The 20599-nt window shown below is 38.8% G+C and overlaps 1 protein-coding gene across 2 annotated transcripts in view; it reads right to left on the minus strand.

Annotated features, from left to right (window-relative positions):
- Positions 1–4318: 4318 nt before the first annotated feature.
- Positions 4319–20599, minus strand: part of HTR7 (5-hydroxytryptamine receptor 7) — an 86350-nt gene continuing 70069 nt past the window's right edge. Inside the window, exons 2-3 of one of the 2 annotated variants that reach the window (XM_036925777.2) lie at positions 13066–13829; positions 4319–6735 (exon numbers count right to left, since the gene is read on the minus strand). In XM_036925777.2, coding sequence (XP_036781672.2) covers positions 13067–13829 — 763 coding nt within the window. In that variant the 3' untranslated portion in view covers positions 4319–6735; position 13066. The remainder of the gene's footprint in view (positions 6736–13065; positions 13830–20599) is intronic. The other variant, XM_036925692.2, reaches the window with a different exon arrangement.

A 20599-nucleotide genomic window follows, 5' to 3' on the forward strand; every position in this document is an offset into this window, starting at 1 on the left:
AATGTCATCCAGAAACACCCTCACAGACACACCCAGAAACAATCTTCAGCCAAATATCTGAGCATCCCATGATCCAGTCAAATTGACATATAAAATTAACTGTCATATGCAGCCTGCAATGGAAACACACAACAAAGAGAAAACATTGAGACACAAGTACCAGAAATGGAGGAATCTAAGAATAGGAAGTAAGCAAGAATCACAACTTTTTGCTCCCTTCGCAATTATCAGGGATTTAAACAACTGCTTTAGAGTATTTAATGTAAGAAGAGGTATTTGGAGACTCTCAGAGTTCAGATGCATATTTCCAGGCCCATAAAACCAGTCAGTATAACCACCGAGAGGCACTTTGTGGAATGGAGGGAGTATGTATGGAAAACACACATTAGCTGGAAAGCTCAATTTTGCTACTTACAAGTTAATGTCCTTGAGGCCCTGAGCCTCAGTCCCTTCACCCTAAAGGGAGGTAACAACCTTTTAAGGTTGTTGTAGGGATTATCAGAATGACTGATGAGTAATAAACACTTAGTGTGAGCTGTAGTAACCACTGCCCTAATACACACACACAATAGGGAAAGAGTGGACCTTTGCCCAGGTCCACATCTTATTCTCGAAGGCTAATATTCAACATGTATCTTTACAAAGATCTAATCTTTGTTGTGTTGACAAACATTTGATCACCTACTTGCCATGGGTACAGAAATGTCATACAGTGATTCTCAGGCTGACTTTGTGCTAGTGACAACATTAATTAGTTCACGCTAGGACTTACTCAATAATATAGGAACTAGCTAGGTCTGCACCTAAACCTAAGATCCATATGTGTTTAAATACAACTGAAAACTATCTAAGATGATCTGTAGATTATTTTCTTCCCCAAGCTTGCTGGATTTTTGGTACCATCAGTAGGCAGCTGAGTACTACAGGGTATATGTAGGAGAGAGATTGAGAGTATCCTGTGTATTTCTCTGATAAGATTCTATAACCATGTATAAGTGATTTAAACATTATTATTTCATATTAACCATATGTTTCCACACTAATTGCATAGATCAGCTAGATGATTCAGTTTGCAAGCATGTTTGGGAATAGCAGTTCTCAACACGTGGAACCCAGAGCAGCTGTACCAGAACGACCTGGTGGACTGGTAAAATCCCTTCTTTACCCTCCACCACACCCCAGAACCTAATGAATCAGAATCTCTGGAAATAGGGCCCAGTAATCATGTTCAACATGCTCCCGAGGTATGGTCTACTCACAGTGGAGTTTAGAAAACACTGAATCTAAGATATAAGGTAGTGATATTAACATTTGTAATATCACAACCTCCCACCTTCAAACTCTGTTAACACCGTCAAAATTTATCATGCTCTTTGCCTTATTTAAGAACATTTTAGTTCATATAATAATTCTAAAAATTGAATACCTTTCATCACCTTCAGGTCACCATTCTGGATTCAATTCAAATGTAGATCATTAAAGAGCAGAGACACAGGGGGAGAGTTCAATTCTTTAAAGACTGATTCATGAGTGCAGGTCAGGTCTCAGCACTGATACTGCCCAGGCATAGTTCTCAGAAATCAGCTGTCCCTTCTGGTCCTCACCCTCCCTATATATCCCTATATCATACCGTGGAAAAGCCTTGCACACTTAGTGTCCCACACATGTAATGATTACACTACAGTTATTTCTCAGCCAGGGAACTGAGAGGTTTTTCCTGAGTAGCTGCCCACTATTATGGATGATAGCCAGTTTTTGTGATTCTTTTTTTTTCTCCACACTATGTTTGTTCTGACCATATTTACTGAAATGTAATTTTATATCTCCTGAATGTAATAAGAAAAAAACTGAACTTCTATTTTGAATTTTTCACTTCACTTTTCTTGTAGTCCATTTTTATTTTTTTTTAAATGCATAGCTATGCAACAGATTTTTTAAAAATTTTCTTCACCAAAGATTGTTTGCAAAGCACTGCGCTATACATACCATACTCCTGAGAACAAATCCAGACAAAATAGAGCTTCAATTCAGCCTTTTCTCACCTGCTAAACAGCTTCTCAGCCACGGGATGCTCTAGTTCTGAAATTCTCTGTGGATATGGTTATATCTCACTAAGTGCTTTGTGAATCATCCATGACAAACTTATATTTGCAGCTGACTTTCTATTGCCTCTCATCACTGCTCTGCACCATCTCTCCCCCTGTGACACTGTGAGCATAAACAGCATTTTAATAATAGCTCAATCAAAATCTTATTAAGAAAGGTAATTTGGCACCAAAAATACTACATAATATCCAACAAAGATAAATTCTAGATATTTCTTACCATCTGCCATTTTGAATTACCACTTCTCTCCTCCACTGAGATTTAATATTTATATCAGTATATTGAAGTCAGCATTTCTTTCTGAACCTCCTTGCACTTGTGTTATCATAATACTCATCACATTTTATTATAATCAATTGTGTAACCTTCAGCTTCCTTGCTAGACTTTAAGCTTCATAAGAATGGAGACCAGTTTTATCTTACTTCCCACAGGGTTCTACAGTTTAGACAGCTTCTGTCATATTAGCAGATATTTATTTGAATGGATGAGTGAATGGATGAATGTATGAATTTCTTAGAGAAAGAATCGTGGATTAGGGTTTCATGTCTTGAATATTTCTTGTCTAGTGTCTTCCCATTGGTTCAGAATGTCCAAGCATAAATTTTATAGTTTGAAGAGAATCTCAGATTTCATGTGTGTCTGTCCAGGGAGTCATAGTTACAAGATGTCTTCGTTCCTTCAACTCAGCTTTCTTTAAAATGCCAAACACCAAATATAATTGTTATCTGCAAGTCTACTTCTGATAATTGTCAACCTCTCTCATCTTCTGCTTCAGATTAGCCAAAGTAAATTTTGCTTTTACATTTTTATTGATGATCACATCACATCTCTGCTGCTTGTACTGCATAAGCACAACTTTTTGTTCATTTTATTTAGCTAGCTGGAGCTTAAACAGCAAAGTATTTTTACTTAAGAAATTACTTTTCCTCTCCAGAGAAAGTGTAGACAAAGCAAGTTTAAAGACAGATCCAATTAGACTGTTTCTGGGCACTAGATCCCCTGAGCTGGTTCTCAAGGTCTGCATGCTTCCCACATAATATCTAAAAAGGCTTTCCTCTTGTGATCCACACTACTTAGAATCTAAGGAGTATCATCACAATATGCACGGCTATCAGTGCTTTCAAACTGCACTGACCCTCTGAAAGTTTCCAAATGGCTTCCTTGTGTGCTGTTAGGGACTGTCTGGCTAGCTGTAGATACACAAGTTTCAACATATAGGCCATAACACATGCACAGCTCTGCATTACCAGTGCAGATAATTAAGAAATGGTCGCTGTCTTGATATGAGAAATTCATGCAAAAGCAGCACCATGTGGTGGAGGGCCTGCCCCAAGCTGACACAGAAGAGCTTAATTCCAGCAATTCACCTCCCATTCATTGCACATGTCACTTGATCACACCTCAATTTCCACATCTGAAAGTTACAAAGTGTTCCACAGCAACTCTAGCTCTCCTTCCACCCCTCACTCCTTTTCCCTTCCTTTCAATTAAGATATATTTAGCATATATCTACTATATACAATCCAAACACAATGCTAGGTGCTGGGTAGGGATACTAGTAAGGAAAACAGACATGGTCCATGCCCTTGAAGAATTACTAAACAAAGATGAAGACATACATTAAATAAATAATTGAGAACAGGATGAATATTCCAGACAGGGGGAAAATATGTATAAAGGTCCTGAGATGGGAAAGAGGATGAACTGTTTAAATAATGCATGATTTGTAAACACTTCGATCCATTAAATTAAGGACTCAGTTACCAACCAAAATGCTGAAAGGAAAATTTCCATTATTTCCAGATGGCAATTCAAACAATTATTACATTAGCAAAAACTATTCAACAGATTATCTGAATTTTCTATTCATACATTGATCTCATGCCTATAATCAATGAACTTAATCAAATTACACGAAAACATGATCATCAAAAACATACAAGCATCTCAAGTACGACACCATGGTAAATGTTTTAAGAATTCTGAAATAGTTCCCAGAGAATCTAGGAACACTATGAGTGCCTCCTGCTTAATATTTACAGAATAAAGCAAAATATGAAGGCACCAGTCATTAAGTTATCTCTTACGAGTATTTTACTTCCCAAGCATCACTTCCCAATACTTAGCCTTGCCAGAAGATGACAGCTGATAACCTAGAGTAAGAAAAGAAATTAGTCATAACAGTCATTCTTACTGAACAGACATAAAAATATACATAAAATGTTTATTTGAGTGATTCCTCCAATTCTTAGTTAAAAAAAAAAAGCTGGACCTTTGGCACAGATTATGCCATATGTGAGGTAGTATAAATTGTTTGATATTTTTCTTAGTTTCTCTCAATTTCTACCTTTTCATTTTATTTGGCTGTCATACATGTAAAGCACATATACAAGATGCAGTCCCTGTAGCCAGAATGAAACAGAGAGAGTTCAGTAACCAGGCATTCGAGTCAGGCAGGACAAAGAGCCAATTTGAATAACTAAGGCCCTAATAAACTTATTAAACCAACCCATTTGAAAACTTTAATCAATCCAATAACCATAATGCCCTGTCCTATACTACAGGAAGGAAACATGCCATTCCCTGCAAACTACTGTGGTACTTACTGCACTGTAGGATGACAATCTGAGAAGTGTGTACCTTCTATCTGATGGCAAACTCCTTAAAAGTAATGACTTGCTTTACCCGTCTTTGTTCCCTCAGTGTGCAGAGTGCCCAATGTTGCAAGAGTCTAAATAAATGCTCGTTAACCAAATCAAGGCAGTCAGTCTTAAAAAAAAAAAAAAAGTTACAAAATGGACAAATTCTCACAGTGACATGCAATTAATTACAGAACTGTCTTAACTACCTGTGAGAATTTTAGGAAATATATAAACCTTGTCCTTCTGCCATTCTATATATGGCAACATTTATGACATCAGACCTTCAATTAAAAATCATTACTTAAGTTGCTTTATTAGAGCTACAAATAAACTTTATTTGATGTAATGTAATAAAACATTTTCAATTTTAACAACATTTATCTGACCAGAATTAACCATTTAAATTATGAATGTAAATATGTACAGTCACTTCAGCAAATCTGCGGTTCAGGAATTTGTACAACCTTTGTCTGAAAGGATGTGCTCACCTCCCCTTCTAGGAAAGGTAACACCCTTTCCGGTGTGTGGTAAGAACAATGTCAGTGAAAGCTGGAAGAAATCCACAATCCACATTGGAATTCCACATTGCCTTGTGAGAGAATAGCTACATTTATTGTAGGAAAATAATATTCTTTTTCAGTTTTCTTTTATCAGATGAAGGTTTGCATTCATTTTTTCCCTTTAGAGGTACTCTTCTGTCTCTCTGTCTCCTTAGATCATAAGTATTACACAGAACCATTAAAAAAAAATACTGTCCACAAAGGGACTTTTCTGTTTCCTTGCTTGCCCTTAATGTCTACCACTTTGGAAAGGGAGAGGGGAGAACAGAATCGGCCAGGCACACATTTGATTTAAGACACAGAGAACACAAAAATAAACCCTCTGAAAGAAACAACTGGTGCTCTGGAGCATTTCCAGCAGTGGCCCAGGTGACCTCTTATTCACATAATTTGGTTTAATACAGTGCTGCGCAATGAGAGCTAACACGTTGATGTTCCATTCCAGAAGCATCACAGGTTTTTAGGGAAACCCCTTTATTCCCATCCTTCTTCCAGAAAAACACATAGTTATGGACCAGCCCGTGAGCCCACTGCACCTGTGTGTGAACAATAGTCAAAAGTTCTGTGCCAAAAACCACGGTAACATACAGTACATTTAGGGGGCACTTGCTCTTCATCCAGGTAAAAATCCTCACAGAAAGAGTCTGTCACCTTGCAGGACCCCTCAGAAGAAATGAGTGCAAGGGAAAGCTGTAGTCAGGTTTTATGATTCTCTCCATCCTGAGATCTGTTCCTGAGATATGCCATTACAGTGAGTACATTAACAAAGGAAGTACGTTGGTAGGGAAGTCACAGGGACCCTGCAAAAAGCCGAACTATTTGACAGACGCTTTAAACAGACACTGCTCTGGGAGATCATTTGTATTAGCTGACAACAGGATTCTGTTTTCTAACACGGACATGCAACATATTCAACACTATGCTTACCGCAGTTTGCTTAGAAAAACACTCTTCTGTTTCTACAATAAAATACATTCTGTCTCATGAATGATTCCTGAATATTCACCACAACGCCTAGACTTGGAAGCACGGGAAATGTGCACTAAAACTTTCTTCCACTTACATGGATGTGGACATAAGCACCGGAAACTGTTTCCTTTCTGGAACTCAGTTCTATTCTTGCACTTACTGTGGAGCTGATCTGGCTGTCCTAAACGGAGAACTGCGTGCATTTGCACACAACAGCACTGAGCCACAGGAAAAAAAGGAGAGGTCACCATCTCCCTCATAATATACTTTGTACAACAGATCACCCTGCTTGTCATGTTTTAGCCATCAAGAAAGGACAGAAGCTGCATTCCATTCTGCAGTCTCAGCAAATGATTTCGTTGTTTCCACCTCTATCTTGCCTTGTTTATTTCATCTCCATTAATCCACTTTCGATCATGAATCATGACTTTTTTTTCTACAGTAGTCAGAGTTTTGCCTAGAGAGAGAGAGAGAGAGACAGAGAGAGAGTAGACAAGAAAATGATTTAGCAGAACTGTTAACATGAGTTTTCATTTTGTGGTGGGTGGATTTAATATTCACAGCATTTAGGAATTTGTATCATTTGTGGCTTCTCAGGAGTTATGAGCATCTCTAAAGAAAAAGAAAAAGTGTTGTGTCTCTTTTCATAAATTTTATCCCTTCTATAAGTTGCCAGGACCTCAATTTATTTGCAAATCAGCCCCAGATGACCCACTTCAAAATTCACTTTTATAATATAGGTGTACCCAAAAATGGCTCTACTTTCAAGAATCTTTGCAAAATACTATTACACTTGCCCTAACTAAAAAGAATAACAATGACTGCTAATGAGAAGCGGTCTCTCCTTCACACGCAGGAGAGTGCATACTAGGAAGCCTTGTATACAGACCAAGGAACCCCACCTCCCTCACTTCCTTCCTCCTAGATTTACAGAAGTGGCACAAATCAGGGAAAAGTCTTGGTCAACGAAAATGCCCCTCTCACTTGTCTATCAAGACCTGACAGATGGTTTTCCTTGTTGCAGGACCAGTTTCTCCATAAGAAACAACCTCTCTCGGTCCCTTACCTCACACCATGGCATCTAAGGAGAAGCACCATGCTTCCACTCAGACCCAGGACTCCAGGCTCCTTGTGTCTGGGAGTGGACACTGGAAACAGGTGGTGTCCCGGATGGTGCCCACACGTATTCTCAGCCTGGGGGCTCTGCCTCTTCTCAGCATGAAGGAGATTGACTGCGGCTCTGCTAGTACAGGTCATGAATTGCACTGAACCTCTCCAGGCCTCAAGCTGCAGCACCAGCTCCTGTCTCCCTTGCCTCACCACCCACCTGCTAGTCAACTCCCAAATGTCCAGACACCCGTGGCCTCTTCCCTGGCCTCAGTGGCACCCTCCTAGCCCTGGCCCTCCTGACAAGAGACCTTGCTTTGCATTGGTCTCCTAGCCTATCTCCCCTCCCCTATTGCAAACCTCTGTTTATGCTGTAGTCCTGGTCTCACTCCTGCTCAAAAGCCTTCATCTCTCCTCCCACCCATGCTGCCTGCCAGCCCTCCATGCTGACCCCAATCCACCCAGCTTCCAGGGGCTGCTAAAGACATGCCCCAGGTTCCTTGTCTACCTTCATCCACCTCTATGCCCCTTTGCTCCCTCTACTTTGAGCAGCCCCAAGCCCAGCTCCACCCATTCTGGTTAAAGTCCTACTCTTTATTCAAGACCTACCCCCAAATCTCCTCCTCCATGATTTCCACCATGGATATTTTCTCCCTAAGACATCCCCTCCAAAGCTTATTTTTCTTGTATATCCATCTGTACTGCTTGATTTTGTTTTGTGCTATGTGTATCCACTATCCACTAAAAAAACAAACAAAAAATACTAGAAAAACCAAGAAAGGTCAATCTTCTGCCTTTCCTAAAGAGATGTTACAAAGTTAAAATATAGACAACTGCAAAACATGAAGCAAACAAGCTATTATTATTACTAACTGATGATTAAATAAAAATAAAGTGCTGAATTCCAGCCAGTTAATGATGAGGAAAATACTGTCATGGGGGGAAAACAATCCAAGAAACAGCAAACTCTTTATTTCTGGCTTTAAGGCAAAATCCTACCACAGACACTGGGGCTTCAAGAGCCTTAATGGTTCTTTCCAATTTCTACTGAGGCCCGTATTGTTTTAGTTTTTTAATCAGCACTTTCCATAAAAGAAAGGTAGAATCACCCTGACATCCAAAGCATTAGCACAAACCCTGGAGCAGCATATTGACAGAAATCCTGGCAGGATCCCAAGTTACTCTGCTAAGGCTCAAGCACTGCAACCGATGGGGAGCAGGAGGCTCTTTGAAGAGAAAGACAATACAGTCTCCAAGGAGTAGGAAAGAGAGGGTAAAGAAGAGCTACTTCGGAACAATTTAATGAAATTCTTTTATATGGAGGCATTTTAGGAACTGCTTTCCAATACTGTTCACAATAATGGTGTCAAGGAACAAATCATCAAAATATGACACTTCAAAGCAATTTACAGCAATTCAAAGCAAATCTATAAAGCCGTCAAATTAAACAGAAAAAATAGAATCCCTGCTTATATCACATAACCACATTTGGTTTTAAATTATCAGTATTTGAATACTTGTGAAAGAAAAAGTGACAAAGATTACTATTTAGGCTAATGAACTGAAATTACCCAGAAGTGTTCAGAGCCTCCTCCCTCGATCCACGCCCTACCCCAAGGAAGCTTGCCGAGTGCCTGATGGACTCGTGAGCCTCTAATTATGTTGCTCAAGAAATTGGGAAGAAATGGATAAATATTTGGAAGTAGCAATATATAGTCTAGTAAAGTGTCTACACAGGAAAAGAAGAGAACCATTATATAGGAGAAAAAAATAGAGCCATGTTAGGGACAAAAGGAAAAGAGCCTAGAACCCAAGCAGCTAGAGGGGAGCAAGGGCAGTGAGGTTGGAGGGAGCAGCCCTGAGTGCCCAGGCCACTCCACATGCGAGCACTAGGGAGACAGGGCAACAGAGGGTCCAAGGTTTGCTGGGAGCCATGGACCAGATACCCTTCATTCTCTCAGAGATTTTAGTACAGTACGAGTTGCTTTCAGTTACCCAGCTGGTGTTTGGTTGAATGCAACCATGAAGCACATGGACTGTGTGGGGTATTCTGGTTCCTGGTTATTTATTAGCTGCCCCACCACATGAACTGCTGCCCTGGCCCCCTGGACAGTGAGCTTCCAGAGGCAAGGACTGTCACTCACTCATCTTTCCATCCCCTGCCACACTTGCCACCATGCCTTATAGGTGGTAGGCTTGATCAAACGTGTCTGAAGAAAACAAGCCAATGAAAAGACTGTTTTCTTTCAGCCTCTGCCTTCTGAGGTATCCCACACAGTGCGACTAAATCAGTCTTCATGGCTTGGTGGTTCCATTCTCCTACTTGCAGAGATTGATCAATGGCTTACTAATTAATGTCCATACTAGGGTTTCTCAACTTTAGCATTATAGACACTTGGGCCAGGTGATTCTTTGTGCTGGGGGCTGCCATGTTTTATAGGCTGTTTAGCAGCATCCCTGGCCTCTACCCACTGGATGCATTAGGTTCTCCCCTCCCCCAGTTGTGGCAACTAAAAATGTCTCCAGATATTGTCAAACGTCCCCTGGAAGCAAAATCACCCCTGATTGAGAGCCACTTGTCTACACTTCATCCCAAATTCCTGGGACTGGAATAGAAGATCCTTTATAATTTAATTTCATCCTGCATTTTCATTGTGATCTCTAAACCTTCCCCCACATGCTTAGTCTCAGCCTGACTGTCCTATTCACAAGGCCCCACACTGGTCCCTTCACCTGGAAAGCCACTTCTACTTTCCTCTAGTTATAAGTGCTCTGGCCACCTTCACAGACACACATGACCCCATATCCTTCAGGAAGTCTTCCCTGACCAGGGTTAGGTGAGCTCTGAGTTATTTTCCTCTCCTTTGAGTTTTATAAGCATTTCCTGTCCCCACTTTTCTGTGTTATTAGAGAAAGGGCTAATGTGCACATGTGTCTGTTTATGTATGTTCTTTCCAGCAGGAATATATGTACTGGGGCAGGAAAGACATCAGGAGTCTCCAATATCCTCCTCAATTCACAGCAGTTATAGACAAGGATTTAAAAATGAGTTTTCCCACACTGGAACTGACTAGAAAGCTTCCTGGTATAGAGAATTTAAAAAATAGCAGCTATTCCAACTGTCTCATTAGAGATTTCCTGAAGTTAATGGATATTTAAGCCAGCCATCCCAAATGATTTTACCAGTCTACAACTATAAATTCAAATGGAGAGAGAGAGATCATGAAGGGATAGTCATTTTTTTAGACCAGGGGACAGCCAGCTATGACCTGTGGGTCAAATCCAGTTCACTGCTTGTGTTTGTAGGTAATATTTTATTGGTATGCTACTATACTTTTTTGGTTATTTGCATCCATGACTGCTTTCTTACTGCAAAGGCAGAGATAAGTAGTTCCAGTGGAGACCTATAGCTAGCAAAGCCTAAAATATACATTATCCGGCCCTTCACAGGAAAAGTTTACTGAACCCCCTGTCTTAGACTAATAGGAAAGCAATACCAAGTCTCCACATAAGCTAAAGACACAGAGGCAAATACTGTTGGATGTTATGTTAGCTGATGTGCTTCTATAAAAGGCATGTAAGTGTGGAAATTGAAAGCACTTGAACACAGATTTCCTGGGCTCAAATCAAGCTCTATTACCCTCCCTATATATGACTTTGGGACAATTATTCGATCTCTCCAGGTCTTGTTTTGTCAACTTGTATGTAGATGAAGAAAACCAACCTCTCATTAAGTCTTAAGGATAAAGTGACAGAATTCACACCGTGTGCTCAGCACAGTGCCTGAGAGTGAATCTTCATAAACATGGTATATTACTATTTTTCACTGGAGAACCTGGTTTATGTGACATTTGAAAAACTAGCATTTTATGAACTCTTGAATTATGTGTGAATTATAAGCTAAAAATAATCAATAAGATTATTCTCTGACTGTAGGAAGGGCCTGAACACAGGGGCATTTCCCAGTTCAGGACCTCATCTGTTCTTCCCAGGTTCTACACTGGCTGATGAACTAGACACCCTGCCACCAGTCTTCCTATTTCATCTGCCGTTCTCATTGCTGCCAGAGAGACTTTCCTTCAATATGTCTCTCTACACGTTACTCCTGAGAAGTGAAACCAACATGCTTTCTTGTTCCTGTGCTAAGCAGCTCTGGATCAGGTTTATAGGAACAAATAACCTAGCTGCTTGTTCCAGGAAATAGCTGCTCCAAAAGATAAGGCTGCAGACCAACTAACACAGCTTACTTATCCACACTAATTGTTTGCTCATAAATACTTGCTTCAAGGCCCTCACAGAGCTGTGTCCACCAATCCAAAGCCACTAAGCTAGGACCTCACCAGTTCCCCACTTTAAAGTCACTAGCCTAAGTCCTAAAACACCATTAATATTCTTTCCTTATTTCCTTCATCTAAGAAACTATCAAGATTCTGTCAAGGAAGTGTCCTCTATACTGCAGTAAGTCTGATAAACGTCACTTACTTCTATTAATAGGTTTTTCTAATGGTCTTTTTAGAGAACTGATTATTACAGTCCCCAGTTCAACAATATTCAGTGGGTCTTTGCTGCCTACAGATGGAAATCATTTGTCAAGCAGTGTGAATGATGGTTAAGAGCATGCACTAGTGTGATTTAGACCACATCTACTACTTAGGAGCTGTGTGATCTTAGGTAAGTTATTTTAAGCAACTGAGTCTGTCACTCTTCTGAAAACTGGGGATACTAGAAGCACTTCTCCTGCTACAGAGGCCTACAGTTCTGTGGTCTATTCCTTCCCACCAGGTTCACCAAAGAGAAATGCTTCCTCTCTCACATCCAGCACTGATATGCTCTCTTTCTCTCACTAGCATCTTCCATCTTCCCATTAAAGTTTCTTTCCCATGAGCTTTCAAACGTGGCAATGTCTCCCCTACCTCAAACTCAAAGAAAAAATCTTCACTTGACCTGCTGACAACTCTAATTATAACACTCTCATTCCTTCTATATAATGCAAATTCATTAACATGTGAGTTACATGTGGAACACACATGTGCTCCTCATCACTGGCCCTTTGCCATCCTTTGTCACACCCCAACACCCTACTGCAACAGTTTCTTGCAGAGTCACTGGTGCCTGCTAGACAAGCTCAGCACTCCCAGGTGTCAGCTCCCGAGAAGGTGGGCAGCACTTCCTGAAGGCTCTGATGCTTTCAAGCCTGCCACGTCCTGGCATCTCCCCACACCAACCACTCTCCCTTGTATCAGGTTACTTAGTTTTAGCCTGTGAATTTGCTTCCTTTTTCAAAGAAATATTTATCAGTGAAGGATGAGATAATCAAAAAGTTTTATGGGATGTAAAAGTAAGCAATGAAAATGATAATGTTACAACAATTGGAGACATCTGGACATAGTTTAGATGTTATTTATGGAGCAAGAAGGGGAAACATCACTTTCCTTGTGGTCAATTACACCAATTGCAATTCATCAGTGAATCAGTCTCCTCTTCCCATCCAACTAAGTACCTATCTTTGGCTTTCAGAATTCTACTGGTTGGAGCACTCAAGTCTCTAGTATTCTGAAATCAAACCTGCTATACTTAGCAGAAGATAAGCTAGCTACTGATGAGAAAGTTTTCTGTAATACCCTTCAAGAAGTTTCACAAAAGGGTTGGGGGGAATAAAAGGAAAATAGTGATAAATGACCTTACAGCACAAACTCGGGTCTCTCGGGCCTCTCAGCCAGCTTCAGGGCCTCATGCATGCCTGCAGCTGAGAGCTTCCGGTTGATATTCCGGTACTGGCACTGGAGCAGGCTGCGATAGGTGGTCCTCAGGTCCCGGTTGAAGAAGGCATATATAAAAGGGTTAATGAGAGAGTTTGCATAGCCCAGCCACAGAAATGGCCTCTCCACCCACAGCGGGATACAGCTGCAGGCAGTGCCACAGATGAAGGGTCTGGCTGTCGAGAGGAGGAAAAACGGCAACCAGCACACGGTGAAGGCTCCGACTATGATCCCCAAGGTGGTGGCTGCTTTCTGCTCCCGCTTAAAGATGGAGATGTTTTTCCTTTCGTGTTTAAGGAGTCTCGAAAGGTTTGCACACTCCTCCACCTCCTTCTGGAGCCTCACCATACCGTTCAGGGAGAGGATGCTGTCTGGCTCCTCCAGGCGGGGGAATCCAGGAAACTTGTGTTTGGCAGCGCTCTTCCTGGCAGCCTTGTAAATCTGGTAGTACATGAAAAGCATGACGGACATGGGGATATAAAATGCCACTGCTGTGGAGTAAATCGTGTAGCCAAAATCCTGACTGATCAAGCACACCTTGTCATCATTTACATTCTGAGCCCATCCAAAAAGTGGGGGTAAAGTGATGGAGGCGGAAAGAAGCCAGACGGACAGAATCATTTTCGCCATGCATTTCCCATTCTGCCTCACGGGGTAGGTTAGTGGCCTTGTGATCCCAAGGTACCTAGACCAGAAAGGGAAAGAGACAACATGAGTACTGTGACCACAACTGATCAACTAGGAGGCACTACTAGCCAGGCGCGAGGCTTTACACTTAGCAGCTCCATTCTTTACAACATCCCTTCTGGTTAGGCATCATTATTCCCATTTTGCAGAAAGGTATATTGTGGCTCTGAGATGTTACCTATTGTCTTCCAGGATACCCCATCTGCTAAAGTCACTGCCAGGATTCCATCTAAGAGCGCTCTCTTTAATGGTAGTTCATGCTGTTCTCATACCTTGAAGCTTCTTGTATTCCATATAGTCAATGAACTGAAGAATAAGCACAGATCCCCTGCCATTAAAGTCAGCCAGGAATAAATGTGTAGCCTGATGTGGGCTGCAGTGACAGATCCTCACAAATTAAGCAAGGTCAGCCACACTCTGACACTGGACACACACTGATCTCCTGGTTGTCTTAACTCAGGTCAGCTTTTGATTCATTTTAACTTCCTCTTTGCACTCTAGCGAAAGCATTCCTTTAAGGTCACAGAGATGTGTGAGATCTTTAGGAAATCCTAGAGTTTTAGAATGCAAAGTAGCAAGTGATCATTTTTTTACTCCCAGAAAATTCTCATACAGGAGTAATGTCAGAGGAACAATCTCTAAAATAAAAGCAGCCTACCTCATCTCTCCTCTCATGAGAATGATCACAAGAAAGGGCATAGTTCTGAAAAATATTAGATAAAATCAACAGTTTTTCTGTGCTTAGTTCTATATAGAGAATAAATATTTCTCCATCTCTATTATCAAAGATTTACAATGCAAAAGAGTCTCAGCAAACAGAGAAAACATACAAAGCAAGATGTTTGCCAAAGGCATAATACCTTCCAGCTTTCCAAATTCATTTTCTCCTCTGTATTTAACGGTCTTAACTTCTATTTGGGGAAGGATGCAAAGAGCACTTGAGAAGCCAAGACAAGTCAAAGCTGATCATTTTGTTGGTTTTTACTTCATGTATGTATGTAAAAGATACAGTCTTGAAAGGAAAGGTATAGAGAGTCTCCAGCTTCACAACAGGTATTTTCTGAAGGTCTGTCAGGCTGGAATTTAAAAAACAGTTATTTTTGTGCTAGAAATAGCCTCATGTGTTATGCTTAAATTGTTCTATAAAAGTCTAAAATTATGCTTTCACAATGAAAACTAGCATCATTGTGACACTTAAAACAAGGCAAAATTGAAATACAATAAAAGGAATAAGACAGATTTGCTTATTCATTGAGAATATTTATCCATTCCTTCAACAAACATTGAAAGAGCTCCTTCTACATGCCAGTTGCTGCTTTAAGTGTTGGAGGTATGGCAGTGAATCAGAGACAAAACTGAATGGGAGAACACGGGAAATCAGGTAGGGGTGCAATGGGAGGACTGAGCCTTGTGGTAATGCTGAAGGAATCTCCGTTCCCTTCTGAGGATTAAGGCATCAGTGGCACTGGTTCTTCATTTCACAACCTCTACCTTCCCTTTTCTTTGATAGATTCACCCACAAGCACTATTCTAGGTTTATCAGCTGTAAGTAGGATTATGTTTTGGGCTCCCAAATAGAATGAAGGATGAGAAAGAAAAGTTTTTCCAAGAATAAGAGCTCAAAAGGAAGGGAAAAGAGTCAAGGAGTAGGAGGGAGGGAGCAAGGGAAGAAGAGGGGAGAGGGGCTAGAAAGAGCAGGAGAAGGGAAACGGGGAGTAGAAAGGCACTGGAACTGACTGGAAACCCACAATTAAGTTGATCCCTGCCTCAAGGGTGAATGCAGACGTTTCATTTAAAAAAAAAAAAAAAAGAGTGGGGAGGAGGGGGGGCCTCACTTTCTTTGATTTAGCTCAGGAGCTCTCGGCATTTCTCTTGCTGGAACTCCTTTGTAGACCTCGCTTTTTGGACCTCATTCTTGCTGTCTCTCAACTCCTATGGATGTAGCCTCTTGGCTCCTTCCTTGTTTACCAGCTCCCTCAGGCAGCCTTTTCCAGGATATGAACTTTTATTTTCTTCCCTCTTTGCCTGTAACCACAGGTATAAGCTGAGTGTTTCCAGCCTTGGATCTGGCTTCCAAGATACCCACCCAGGCTGGAGGTCCAACAGGAAGAGTAGTTCAGACATTTCCCTAAGTGGCCACCAGATGGCACTGCCATGCCATCTGACACCTACGGGGGCATGGGTTGGGATGGTGGGGAGTTAGAGCAATAGGTGTTTTGCTGGAAGGAGAAATCAGGACTACTCTCTGCAAAAGAAGAAGTTACATATATTTGTGGGATTAATCTGGTAAACTTGTGTTTTTGAAGAAGTCAGTTCAGTTTTCCCTTCCATCCTTCACATTTTCCTTACTCAAACAGGGACTTACATCTTTAGGCTTATTTAGGCTTTTCCTGCTCATATAAAGTATATGAGATTCATAAAGATTAATCCAGACAGATTAATTGAGTAGCAAAGAACATCTCAGAATATGAAATAATCTCATAATAGCATGCTTATTCATTCTAAGATACTTAGTCTGACTTATATTACATTTCAGTGATGGGGATTAGCCCATATTCAGTCCTTCCTGGATGTACAAAGTATATTCCATAAACTGCCCTATTTTAGGCTCCATTCTCTAACGGTCTCTAGTCACATCCTAGAGTAGTGGAGTTATATTCACTTCTTTAGACTCCTGGGTACCACTTGGTAAGAGTTTTGAAGGCTAAAATCATAGTAAAAGATGATTAGAAAAAAATATGAGTGCTCAGCAAAGCGTCTGGAAATAAAATAAATAAACAAAAGTAAATAGCCTTTTTAAAAAAGCAGTTAACAAGTTGATATATATTATAGAAGTAAATGATTCCATTCACAGCAACAATCAAAAATTTAATATCTAAAAAATCTTTTTAAATGACAGGGCCTATATGAGGAAAACATAAAATGCTACTGAAAGATTTAAGAGACTGCTTGAATTCATGGGAGAAAAGTTTTTTTTTTTAATAAGCAAACTCACTATTATAAAAGTGCCAATTTTTCCTCAATCTGAAAATACCTAAGTAGGGCTTTTGTTACTCTGACCAAATGACTTTTAAGTTCATCAAGCAAAAAGTCAAAAACAGAAAACCCAAAAAAGAAGGAAAAAATTAAAATTAAAATTAAAGGATACTTACCCTATTAAAAAAATAGCATAAAGCCACAGAAATAAAAACTCAATAATAATCACTCAGAAATAGACAAATCAATAAAACAAAATACATTCCAGAAACAGATTCAAATAAAAGGTAATTTAATATAAGAAAATGAGTCATTTTAAGTCAGTGGTAAAAGGTTGGATATTCATGAAATCTAGCAACTGGCTAGCAACTGAGATAGAAATAAAACTGGCTACTCTTTCACCTTATTCAAAAATGTATCCCAGATGGATCAAACATTAACATATAAAAAAATTAAACCTTAAGACTACTTTGAGGAAACTACAGGTGAGTATTTCTGCAATCCTGAAAGGACAAAGGTCATTCTTAAACATAATACAAAAGTTTGAAACTATAAAATGACCTATTGAAAATTTTTTTGACAAAAATTTAATACACAAAAATAGAACAAGTAAATGATGTTTAGTTTAATTTAAAAGTCACTATGTGCAGAGTTAAAAGTCAAATGATTAACTTGGGATCCAAACAGCAAATTTCAACACTCACAGACCTCTTACAGGTCAGTAAGAAAAAGACAACCATCCCAATAAAATACTGAAGCAATTAAACAAAGAAGAAATAAGAATATCCTATAAGTACTTGAAAATATGTACAACTTCATTTGTAATCAAAGAGATGCAAATTTTAAAATAATGACAGAATTTTGGGTTACTTGTCTATTTTTAAGAAAAGGCAAAATCCAATATTGGGAAAGTGTGAGAAAACAAGCACTTTATCAATTTGCTAGTGGGAGTTTGAACTGAGATAACAGGTCTTGAGTACAGCTTGGGAATTAATATACATCAACATTTACCTTTTACCTCAGCATCAGACTTCTAGGAATTTGTCTTAAGAATATAATTGTACAGATGCAAAATTATTAATGTGCAAGAATGGTTAAACCATACCATGATTGCAAAGAAGCAATCTAAATATCTATAATAGGAGGTTAAAGTATTACACACATACATACATACACACACATATATGTGTTGTATACAGTATATGTATATACATGGCATTAAAAATTAAAAATCATGTTGTACATATCTATTTATTGACATGAAAACAACAAAAAAGTGGATAGAAAAAATGTCTACTCCTAAAAGACAAGTAACAGACTGTCACATATTGTATTAATCTTTTTATGCAAAATTAGGTATTTCCATGAGTGTGTATATATGTATACTGAGAGGTCTAAAAGAATAGCTACCAAAATATTAATACCAATTTTATCTGAGTTGTAGAGATTTGAGCATTTTTAATTGAAATTTTTCCTTTGTACTGTTTTATGCTTATTTTTTTAACTGTGAGTATACAAATATATACACATATAACACTTTTTTAATTCTAAAGAACAAAATAAAAAATTTAAAAGGATTCTGATTCCTCAGTCATCTAAGTGATTCTGGCAATGGAGAAGATCTGGTTCATAAAATCTTTAAAAAGCTGATAATTGAATCTTAGATTGTTCTATTTGATTAGCTTTTCAAAAGTGTTTTATTATATTCATAAATTCACACAAAGGAAACAGAACTCACTGGCATTTAAAAATCCTGTTACTACTATATAAAGTAATATTGGTATTCAGAGAAGTTTTTGCCCAAATTATACATACATTCTGCTAAATCTTGTATAATATAAATCTTATCTTTGAGGGAAGGAGGAAAAACAAAGGCAACCTAGATTGATACTGAATATTCCCTAATATGCATGGTTAATATTTGTCAGACTACATTTTATTTTATGAACACTTTACACTCACTGTTAATTAGAAAGCAGGGTGCTTATAAAGCCTTCAGAATTCAACTTTAAAATACATACAAATGTTAAAATACAGTAAACCTCAGGGACAAAGCCACCAAAGTAGTATGTAATTGAGAAATGTATGCAATTCACATTAGGGGTTCTATTAAAGTAGGGGTTTGGAGAAAAAGAGGATCAGGGAGTTATAATCTATATAGAGAGAGATTAGAAAGAAAATTAAGTCTGCTGCCTGTCTTCCATTCGAATTGTATATAAATTATACATAGTAGTTCTTTAATTAAATGGCTTCTCCTGAGCTCTGTTGCTATAGAATAATTCAGGGGGTAAAAGAAACTGGGTATAATTACTCTGAAATACAGTAGTTTTTTGAGTGTTAGTCTTAAAAAAGGTTTGCTCACTTAAAATACCTCTTCCACGAGACCTCCTCCTTTATGGTAGGTAAAATCTACCAGAATCTCCAAGCCTATATACATCAGGGGTTCCCAAAATTGTCAGATTATCAGAATCACTGAGAAGCTTTTGAAACATACAGATGCTTGGGCCACCATCCACAGATTCTGTTTCGAGAAGGTCTGGAGAGCCAGGACTTTGTATGTAGGACTGACTGCTCTGGCTCTTTATCCCAGGTATGTTCTCAGAGCAGCCTTCAATTACCAAGACTTTACACTTGTATGGACTTTACTTTTACTTCATATATTTCATCTTTAAGGATTTGTTTCCAATTGGGCCTAACAAAATCATCATGAATCATGTTTTCATCATCTCAGGTATTACTTTTATCTCCCAGGACTGTGCTACATGCAGATGAGGTAAGCATGGTTTTTATGTCTTAATCAAATTGAAGATTTTTTAAAGATGTAATACATTTCAGGGTTTTGAAAACCTTTGCAACAATAAGAAATAATAAATATTTCTCACAATAAAGAACTGCATTTTCCACAATCCCTCAGTACAAACACACATATTTATGTATATACTTAAGACACTGAGGCATACATATGTGTGTACATATGTGTAGGTATACAGACATAGATATGCATATATTTATGTAAATTAAATTGAGACAGAAGTTTCATAATACCATACTTACCATTATAATGTGCAATTCACTGTCTTCCACTGTATGCTATTCTACTTCAGTTTTTTAAAGTGCTGGTCTTAATGCACTAAATTGATTTCATGACCTAATAATTGACCATGACCCAAAGTATGAAAATTAGTGGCCTTCAATAAACACATGAAAAGGTGTTAAATATCATGAGGCCTTGAGGAAATGCAAATTAAAAGCACAATGTGATATGACCAACACCCATCAGAATGGTTAAAATTGAAAGTAATGATGACAGTAATAATAAAAGCTATAATGCAAAGTGTTTTGTGAAGATATAGAGCAACTGTAATTCTCATACACTGGTGGTGGGAGTGTATATATATAGATATAGACATAGATATGTATTCATATATATATGAATTGAATAACTTGTATATATTCAAATATATATATATATATATTCAACTTTAGGAGATGTTAAGAAATAATTTCACAAAGTTATTATGAAATACTGGGGTCTTCTATGACACAGCAATTCTTACAAGTATACAATGAACAGTCAGCAAAATGCCCAAATACATGTGCAAGAATGTTCACAGCAGCACTCATCGTGATGGCCCCAAATGAAATGAACACATTCTACTAGAAAACAGTAATTCTACAACAGCGGAATGGGGATGTAAATTGTGATATATTTAGATAATGAATTCTATAAAACAACAAAGATGAACCAACTACTACTTCAACATGGTGATTCGCACAAACATAGTATTGAGT

Source organism: Manis pentadactyla, chromosome 8, assembly GCF_030020395.1.
Source record: "Manis pentadactyla isolate mManPen7 chromosome 8, mManPen7.hap1, whole genome shotgun sequence".
Classification (NCBI taxonomy): Eukaryota; Metazoa; Chordata; class Mammalia; order Pholidota; family Manidae; genus Manis; species Manis pentadactyla.